This window comes from Microtus oregoni, unplaced genomic scaffold (assembly GCF_018167655.1).
Source record: "Microtus oregoni isolate MIOR12 unplaced genomic scaffold, Mior012 000016F_ref0000370, whole genome shotgun sequence".
Taxonomy (NCBI): domain Eukaryota; kingdom Metazoa; phylum Chordata; class Mammalia; order Rodentia; family Cricetidae; genus Microtus; species Microtus oregoni.
The window spans coordinates 18,478,077-18,487,557 of NW_024543075.1; the positions used below are offsets into that span (position 1 = coordinate 18,478,077).

Consider the following 9,481-nt stretch of genomic DNA (forward strand, 5'->3'; position numbering starts at 1 on the left):
CTCCATCCCTGAAACGTGAAGAGTCGCTTGATCTTCAAGTTCTATGTCCACGTACCTCCTGATGTCCCCCAAGCATGTCTGAAACTGACCTCGCTATTGCCGCCCCATCTTTAGGTCCTACCTAAGGTGGTGCCCTTCTGGACCACCTCGTCCCTTTCCTCTGAAAAGCCAAGGTTGTAAGTTCAGGTTTCACCCGCTCTTTCGGCTTCCCAAGGTCACCGGTTCTTCAGTCGCCCAACTCCCTGGGGGCGGTGTCCGTGTCCCCCTCAGTGCAGGGCCAGGCGCTCTAGGCTGCAGCCAGCTCTTCAAAGAGCTTTATCATCTCGCTGATTCCCCGTACTGGGCGGCTACTCTCTCCGCTCAGGTGCCTTCTCTATGGTTGCCTTCTCGCCTTTGCCTCGAATTCGCTTCAGAGGACAATCGGCCGGGACCCAACTCCTTCCCACAGTTGTCTCAGTGATCTCTTTTAGTTACAACTGCAGAGGCCACGGAGTTCGGTGAGACCCGCGTCAGGCTAGCGCCTCAAAGTTCTGCGCCGAGAACGATGGCGGAAGTGAGTACGTAAGTGCCCTCCCTCTCTCTGTTCTTCTCTATGGTCGCTTCCTTCCGCGTCGAGAAAACCCGTCCCGGCGCCTGCGCAGAAGCGCGTGCTGAGAGCTCGTCGCGGAGGCGGGGGGCACAGGGAGCGGGAGCTGCGGCCGCCGCCGCCGCCGCCGCCACCGCCGGAGCTGAGCGCGGGGACCGAGATGCAGGTGGGACCGGAACCGGAACCCCCCTATTCAAGTGTCTCTATTCTCTCCGGGACTCGACCCTGGTGCCTGAGGAACCTGGGCGGGGGTGGGCGTGGGGGTTCGGAGCTGGAGGGGTGCTTGGCTCCGGAGAGGGCAGCAGATAGGGCTCGTCCCCCGGAGTCTCCGGCCTCGGGGTATGTGGAGGGTGTCCAGCGATTAGGATCGGGTCTGAGTGATTGACCACTGGGCCTGAAGGGTCCAAACGTGGAGCGCAGCCTGCACCCTCCGCCACCCGCCCTTCTGGAATGTCAGAACTAAGCCAAGAGGCAGGTGCACCGGGAAATTGTGACTGAGCCTTCTTGGCAGAAGAGAAACTGAGTCACCAGTCCAGGAACCGCAGGGTCAGCGGGCCTGAAGGGGGCTGGGTCGGCCAGTGGTGCCGAGGGCTGGGTGGGCCTGTGTGAGCCGAGGTAGCCTCTGGCTGGGGACTGTCTCTGCTGTGCCTGCACCTCTTGGCCCGGTTCCCCTGTGCTCTGTGACTCCCGCATCTCCTGGCAGCTACTCCCTGGTTTGGAGTTGTCCCTGTGGTTGGGGCCATCGGAGTGTGTAGGGCTTAGGCCAAGGAGGATGGGGAGGAGGGTCTCTGACTTACAGCCTTGGTTGTGGGTTTGATGAGGAGATGGACATCCCTGGTAGTTTGGGGGAGACTTTCCTGAGCTGTCCTGGGCAGTCATCTTGTCTTCTCTCATAGGGCAGGACCACTCACCAAAGAGCTATTGGTTGTAAATTTCATGCCTATCTTTGCCACTTTCTCGTGGTGACTGAGTTGTGACACCATCAGAAGCTGTCCCCTCTAGTTTCTCTTAGAGCCAGCAGGACCCATATAATACTGTTCTCCCCCAAAGACATCGTGAAGAGGACAGTTGTGTCTTGTGTGCTTACTTTGTGTCGAGCACAGACATGTACCCTGTCATTTCATGTCTCCTGACAGCTGTAGCAGGTAGAGATTACTAGCTGTGTTTCACACATGCAGAAGCTGGGTGCACACAGCTAACAGGTGGGCTGAGCTGGGCTTCACCAAGTCTCACAGGCTTTAGGGCTTATTCCCCAGAGAGAGAAAGTCTTGAGCCCCAGCTTCTTGTGATGCTTTACTTATGTGGCCAGTAAAGACTTGCCCTCAACCAACACACCATCTCTTTTTCTCTAGTGCTCCTGCCAGACAGCCCTAGACTAAAGGGGGCAACCCAGAGGTTGGTCTTTAGACACTCTGAAGTTCCATACAGGGCTTAAGTGCTGGGTTGTAGGATCCGCTTTGAAGACAGATTGGGCCTAGGAAGCGAGGTCTCCAAGCTCTGTAATCTCTGCATCCCTTTGGCCCCCTGAGAACAGAGCAATAGGAGCTGTGGTTGAGGCTGGTCCAGTCAGCTCCTGGAGACTAGACCTATGCAGTGGAAAACACAGTTGACTCTGAATTCTGGAATTTGTTTGACGTCTCTGTTTCCTCATCTGAAGAGGTTATTGAGTTTTCCAGGGAATGGTAAAATGACCTTGTGGAAAGTGTGTGGTAGTTAGGGAAGGCTTTGCTTGAGAAGGGACAGTGGTGATCTGTAAGGTCCTCTCTTTCCTGGATTCCACAGCAGAGGGAGTAGTAGCAAAGGCAGCAGGAAAGATGCAGGGTGGACATTGGGCTGGGCATCCCTTATCCCTGGAGTATATGTGGGGTGTGGATCTTGACGAGGGCCAAGCAGTTTAGTTCTCTTCTTCTGTTGCCCCTGAGGAATCTGGGTGGGAGTTCCTGGCTTGGGCCGGGACACACCCCAATCTCACCTGTGCAGTGACTCAATATATATGCTTTTTTCTTCCTTCTACAGCTGTTGCTGTTCACCCCGTGTCTTCTGGCCACTTTCTCCTTTGCTGCCCCTCCTCACAGGCTGCCGTTGTCCTCCTCCTGGGGCCCATCATGAATGGTGCCCCTTCCCCGGAGGATGGGGCCTTCCCTTCTCCGCCAGCGCTGCCACCACCCCCTCCCCCAAGTTGGCAAGAGTTCTGTGAGTCCCATGCGAGGGCCGCTGCCCTGGATCTCGCCCGCCGTTTTCGCCTCTACCTGGCCTCCCACCCACAGTATGCAGAGCCTGGAGCAGAAGCTGCCTTTTCTGGCCGTTTCGCTGAGTTATTCCTGCAGCACTTCGAAGCTGAGGTGGCCCGGGCCTCGGGCTCACTCTCCCCACCTGTCTTGGCCCCACTGAGCCCTGGTGTGGAGACTGCACCACTGCATGACTTGTCCATTGAAAGCTGCAGGGTGGGTGGGCCCTTGGCTGTGTTGGGCCCATCTCGATCTTCGGAGGACCTAGCTGGCCCCCTTCCTTCCTCAGTCTCTTCCTCCTCTACAACATCCTCAAAGCCGAAACTCAAGAAACGCTTTTCCCTACGTTCAGTGGGTCGCTCGGTCAGAGGCTCTGTACGAGGCATCCTGCAGTGGCGGGGGGCCGTTGACTCTTCCTCCCCAACTGGGCCTCTGGAGACCACAGCAGGCCCTCCAGTCCTAGGTGGAAACAGCAACTCCAACTCCTCTGGTGGTGCTGGGACAGTTGGTAGGGGACTGGCTAGTGATGGCACATCCCCTGGGGAGAGATGGACTCACCGCTTTGAGAGGCTGAGACTGAGCCGTGGAGGGGGAGCCTTGAAAGATGGAGCAGGAATGGTACAGAGAGAAGAGCTGCTCAGTTTCATGGGGGCTGAAGAAGCTGCCCCTGACCCAGCAGGAGTGGGTCGTGGAGGAGGGGCAGCTGGGCTGACCTCAGGGGGAGGAGGGCAGCCTCAGTGGCAGAAGTGTCGCCTACTGCTCCGAAGTGAAGGAGAAGGAGGAGGAGGAAGTCGCTTGGAGTTCTTCGTACCACCCAAGGTGAGCCCACAGGAGAGTGGGTGGCCGGAAGTGACAATGGCTGAAGAGGTCGTGTGGCTCTGTAGATAGCAGTGGTGTTGGAAGCCCATGTACTCAATGTTGCCGCCCGGGATTTAGTGCTAACTGTGGGCTCTCAAGTCAGTTGTCTTTGGTGGACCAAACAGCTATTAACTATTTCACCTTTCCTAGGCAGGAAAGGTGGATGCACAGAGCGGGGAGCAGCTGGCCTTGGCCACACTAAAAGACTGATTCTTATTTTCCCACCTAGGCTTCCCGGCCCCGACTCAGCATTCCCTGCTCTACTATCACTGATGTCCGCACAGCCACAGCCCTAGAGATGCCAGACAGGGAGAACACGTTTGTGGTTAAGGTAGGTCTAAGCTCTGCCCCCAGAGAGTGTTTGTGCTTGAGAATGCTCTTGATAGATTTAGGCACGTGTCTTTGGCAGCAGGATGAATATATGTCAGGACAGGCTTTGAGTCTGTGCCTGCGGCTGTGGGATATGACCTGTAGGCCTCCTACCCCCTGCTCTGGCTGAAGCCCCACCTCTCGGCCCTGTAGGTAGAAGGCCCTTCAGAGTACATTTTGGAGACAACTGATGCACTTCATGTGAAGGCCTGGGTGTCTGACATCCAGGAGTGCCTAAGCCCTGGGTAAGAAGCTTGCTTCTGTGCTGGAGGGGGTCTGGAGGTGGGTAGGGGAGCAGCCTGCGTCTTTGTCCTGGTGATTTTCTCCCCAGCACCACTTTCCCTGTCTTTGTAGACCCTGCCCTGCTATCAGCCCCCGTCCCATGACCCTTCCCCTGGCCCCCGGGACCTCCTTCCTCACAAAGGATAACACAGACAGCCTGGAGTTGCCCTGCCTGAATCATTCAGAGAGTCTGCCCAGCCAGGATCTGCTGCTGGGAGCCAGCGAGAGTAACGACCGCCTGTCGCAGGGTAATGTAGAGCCTTCGAGAGCCACTGGGCCAGGCTCTTACTTCCTAGCTGCTCTACCGACAGCCTACTGACTGCTTGTATCTTGTCTCTGGGCATACCATGTGCTATTACATCATTGCTGGCCATTTAGCCCCATTACTATCACCGCTGTGCATGGGCTCCACCAAACCCCTCTCCAACCTCTTTCACTCAGCCCTTTGACTTTTCCGCAAGCCTGCAGGCTGCCGCATGTCTGGAAGTAGTGGTTCTCTTCTGTGGGCTTCCAGAGTTCCTTGTGGACACCTGTTTGAGTCTGGTCGTGCATCTCAGCATGTCAGTGACCTTTGCACTTTTTCTTTTAGTCTGACGTAACACTCATGTATTCAGAAAGATATTTATCTGTCTGGCCTAACTCACCTTCTAGTCTCTGCTTCTACTTTACCCTTTTCTCCTGACCCTTGGTTTTGAGTTTCAGCTTCATAGTGCCTGGTACTCAAGCTGCATTCAGTCAGCAAAAGAGCTCTCATAGATAGGGATTGCTAGAGCTAGTGTAGCCCTTACATCAGATTGCAAGTAGCTAAGACCACAGGGCGGAAATGGATTTCCTGAGGTTTCTGACAAAGATGGGCTATGCTAACCTAGTTCCTGACATGCCTGTTTTCTAAGCGATATGGTGATATGTCTGCTGGCTTAGGCCTGAGGTTTGGCAGATGTTCAGTTAGGCCCTAGTATATCACTGGCTGCATGCTAGGCTTTGGAGTGGATGGAGAACTCAGATATTTCAAAGGGGTCTTTGGTCTCCTTGGGTTCTCTGTAGCTGAACTGGTAAGACCTTATTTCCAATAAAAAGCAGGTCTCCAAAATGGGGACTCTGCTTAGTGTCCTCTGAGCAGCCCGTGCCAGGAGCCTCTTGGGAAGTCAGGAGGAAGAGAACAAGGAAATAGAATAGACAGGATGCTACACGGAGGTGAGGGAAGAGTGGAGCACCAGATCCATGAAAAGTGCATAGGCTAACATGACCAAAGGAAAAAACTCACGGGGAGTAAAAGTAAAAACCGAGTTGATTGATTCAGCCTAAGGGGTTAATGGGAAAGAGGATTTTTCCCCTTTTGTCAGTGATGACTGAACCAGGACTTTGGTCTTGGTAGGCAAGCACTCTGTCACAGAAGTGTGTTCCCAACTCTTATGTGTGCTTTAGGCTGACCTGCAAGCCTCAAGCTCAGCCTTCTGAGAGCTCGGTACAGGAGTGTACCTCATGACAAGAGTTTTTGATGTGCTTCAAGTCGGTAGTTTTCTTTCCTAGTCTGAGAGGGCTCCTTTCTAACATGGACATTTTTCAGGGCTTCTATCCCTCACCCCACCAACCATTGCAATAATCTTTCAGCTGTTGATTCAGAAAAGACATAGGGACATTTGGATTCTAGGACCTCCTCGAAATAACCATGGTCTCTCAGCAGTGCAAGCAGTGTAAGTCAGAACCATCGTAAAAAATCCATCAGGGTCAGTCCTCTAGAGGTGTGCGGGGGCTGGGCACACAAGTGGACAGCCGACTGGGAGATGGTAGGAGCCCAGGTATCTAGGAGAAGAACCTGTGGCGTTCTCAAGTTCGACCTCTTCCATTTTCTTTCAGGGGCTTATGGGGGCCTTTCTGACCGGCCATCAGCGTCCTTCTCCCCTAGCTCTGCCTCCATTGCTGCCTCCCACTTTGACTCAATGGAACTGCTTCCTCCAGAATTGCCCCCTCGCATTCCCATTGAGGAGGGACCCCCAGCAGGGACAGTTCATCCCCTCTCAACCCCCTACCCACCCCTGGATACTCCAGAAGCAGCCACAGGTATTAGGTGCATGTGTATCTATCTTTGGTTTGTGGTCCTGGATTGGAACTGGAGGGGTCAAACCCAGGAGCAACTAGTGACCTGTCTGGGAAGGAGGCATCTCAAGGGGAAAACAAGGTTAGGAAGAAACCTCTGACAGCTGGTTTCCCCTCTCTCTCCTCCTGCAGGGTCATTCCTGTTCCAGGGAGAGTCCGAGGGAGCTGAGGGGGATCAGCCCCTCTCAGGGTATCCTTGGTTCCATGGCATGCTTTCTCGACTCAAGGCTGCCCAGTTAGTGCTGGAAGGAGGCACTGGCTCCCATGGTGTCTTCCTGGTACGTCAGAGTGAGACAAGACGTGGTGAATATGTCCTCACTTTCAACTTCCAGGGCAAGGCCAAGGTGAGTGGTCTAGGGAATTCTGTTGGGCAGTGTTGGGTGGATCTGGAAGAGCCCTTGTCCCGGGAGCTCCCACCTTACTTGCTCATCCTGCCCTCAGCACCTGCGTTTGTCACTGAATGAGGAGGGTCAGTGCCGGGTCCAACATCTGTGGTTCCAGTCCATTTTCGATATGCTTGAGCACTTCCGGGTGCATCCCATCCCTCTGGAGTCTGGAGGCTCCAGTGATGTTGTCCTTGTCAGCTATGTGCCCTCCCAGCGGCAGCAGGGTGAGCAGAGCAGGTCTGCAGGGGAGGAGGTGCCCGTGCACCCAAGAAGTGAGGTGTGTGTGCCAGGAAGACGGGGTGGGGGGTTGGAGGAGAGGCCCTGGTAGTGGGGAACAGGGCAGTCAAGGTACCTGGGCAGGGACCTGCAGGGACTATGGAAGGCTGACAGGATGCAGGCAGGCAGAGGCTCCTCATGGGGCCTTGGGTGGTAGAGTCGGGTGGTGCATTCCCATTCCATCGGATCCTCCCGCTCCATCATTGTCTGTCTCCTTCACCCATCCTCCTTGGCCTTGTCTTTGACCTTTTGGGGGATTCGTGGTCTGTTCCCCCTCCTTCCTCCCTTGATGTCTGATGTCCCTGTCTGATCTCTCACTTTCCCCCACCCCACCATCCCATCTATCCCCACGTTGCCCCCCCCCCCCAGGCCGGGAGCAGGCTGGGAGCCATGCAGGGGTGTGCGAGGGCGACCGATGCTACCCCGATGCCTCCTCCACCCTCCTGCCCTTCGGAGCGAGTGACTGTGTGTAAGTGTGGTCCTCTCACCGCCGCCCATGATTCATCTTCCATGGAGGGGGGTTGCTCAGGAGATGGGATATGGGAGATAGCACATGGCTCCTTGGGGAGGACAAGCAAAGGGGAGGCCACCACAAGAACTCACTTCCTTCCACAATCAATGTGTCTTCTTACCATTCCTATCCAGAACGGAACACCTCCCGTGACCCAACCCAGCCCCCTGAACCCCCTCCATGGACAGATCCCCCACATCCTGGGGCAGAAGAGGCGTCGGGGGCGCCAGAAGTGGCGGCCACCACAGCCGCAGCAGCCAAAGAGAGGCAAGAGAAAGAGAAAGCGGGCGGTGGAGGGGTCCAGGAAGAGCTGGTCCCCATGGCTGAGCTGGTCCCCATGGTTGAATTGGAAGAGGCCATAGCACCTGGCACTGAGGCTCAGGGTGGCGCTGGCACTGGTGGAGACTTGGGGGTGTCCCTAATGGTGCAGCTCCAGCAGCTACCACTAGGGGGCAATGGAGAAGAAGGGGGCCACCCCCGAGCCATTAATAATCAGTACTCCTTTGTGTGAGATACCTGCCCACCCTCCATTTTCCTGCTCCCAGCCTTAAGTTGTGAGACTGGGCTGGGTAGGGACACTGAGGAAAGTGGGAGTCCCCTCCCCACATGCTTCCTGACCCTTGTCATCCAAGGGCATATATGTTGGTACAAGTAGAGGTTCAAGAGCCCTGTTAAGTCCCCAGTTATTACACTACAGGTGCCCTTGCCCCGAGGCCAAGGACTTGGGCTCCATTACCTCCCTGAGGGGCTCTCATGGTCAGCCCCATCCTTGGGGGCTATTTCCCCACTAATAACCCCCAACCCAAGCAAGGGTGAGGGGGAAGGGCTGTCAGTTATATTAAGGTTGTTGTTGTTGTTTTAAACAAAATGGAAAAGCATAAATAAATAAAGGGTTTATCTTAGTTCCATCATGATGGCTGTGGCTAGTGTTTGGAGTGGGACCTGGGACAGGTGAATAAAATTGTCTCCAGTGGCCAGGCAGTGGTGGCGCACGCCTTTAATCCCAGCACTCGGGAAGCAGAGACAGGTGGATCTCTATGAGTTCAAGAACTACAGAACGGGCCGGGCGGCGGCGGTGGCGCACGCCTTTAATCCCAGCACTCGGGAGGCAGAGGCAGGCGGATCTCTGTGAGTTCGAGGCCAGCCTGGTCTACAAGAGCTAGTTCCAGGACAGGAACCAAAAAGCTACAGAGAAACCCTGTCTCGAAAAATCAAAAAAAAAAAAAAAAAAAAAAAGAACTACAGAACGGTCTACAGAATGAGTTCCAGGACAAGCTCCAAAGCTACAGAGAAACCCTATCTTGAAAAACCAAAAAAAAAAAAAAAAAAACCAAACCCCAAAATCTGTGTCAAGTGGATGAGGCGTCTTCTGAGCTCACAGAGCTGGCCTGGGCCCAGTCCTTTTCACTCTATTCTAAGGCCTTTGGAACCACATCTCTATAGTTCACTTGGTTTGCAGAGCTCAACAGTTCTTGGGGGGTCCAGTGTGTTTTCTTTTAGGGGTGAAGGTTTCTTTGAAGACAGTGTCTCTTTATGTAACCAGAACTTGTGATCCCCCACCTCAGCCACCTGGAGCTGAATGGATCACACTGCCACACCTGCGGCTTGTTCTTTAATGGGGTGAGACAGTGAAAGATGGATTTCTGCTCACCCAAGGCCTTTGCTGTGCTGAAGTTTTTGAGTGAAAGCTCCCATCCTAGGAAGAAAGTAGGTAGAAGGCGCTGGAGTCACACAGCTGGAAGAACTTACTGTAGCAGCCCACGGCTGACTGCAGAGGCTCCTTTGTTAGAGCCTGGATGACAGTCCTGGCTCTGGGTCCTGGTGCTGCCTCTCGTTTGCTATATGGACCTGGGGGCAAGGCAAGTGACTCTGGGCCTTGGCATCCTCC

At 54.8% G+C, this 9,481-nt stretch overlaps 1 protein-coding gene across 6 annotated transcripts; it reads left to right on the top strand.

The window, feature by feature from the left end:
* Positions 1-363: 363 nt before the first annotated feature.
* Sh2b1 (SH2B adaptor protein 1) lies at positions 364-8,495 on the top strand. Of its 6 annotated transcripts, none has more exons than XM_041666693.1 (10): positions 621-752; positions 2,603-3,633; positions 3,902-4,003; positions 4,195-4,286; positions 4,396-4,571; positions 6,181-6,384; positions 6,553-6,764; positions 6,862-7,030; positions 7,452-7,551; positions 7,728-7,881. In XM_041666693.1, exons 2-10 carry the CDS (start codon positions 2,692-2,694, stop codon positions 7,744-7,746), a joined length of 2,016 nt encoding a protein of 671 aa, XP_041522627.1. In that variant the 5' UTR covers positions 621-752; positions 2,603-2,691; the 3' UTR covers positions 7,747-7,881. The 6 variants fall into 6 exon arrangements, with proteins under 6 accessions (XP_041522624.1, XP_041522627.1, XP_041522626.1 ...); XM_041666692.1 differs by having other exon boundaries at positions 6,862-7,083; positions 7,728-7,867; XM_041666690.1 differs by lacking the exons at positions 621-752; positions 7,452-7,551 and adding an exon at positions 364-561 and having other exon boundaries at positions 7,728-8,495.
* Positions 8,496-9,481: the final 986 nt, after the last annotated feature.

Excerpts from the sequence above, each read along its gene's own strand:
- Sh2b1 (XM_041666690.1), top strand. The coding sequence starts at position 2,692 with ATGAATGGTGCCCCTTCCCCGGAGGATGGGGCCTTCCCTTCTCCGCCA. Across the intron at positions 4,287-4,395 it reads CAGGAGTGCCTAAGCCCTGG|ACCCTGCCCTGCTATCAGCC; the intron begins GTAAGAAGCTTG and ends CTGTCTTTGTAG. Across the intron at positions 6,385-6,552 it reads TACTCCAGAAGCAGCCACAG|GGTCATTCCTGTTCCAGGGA; the intron begins GTATTAGGTGCA and ends CTCCTCCTGCAG.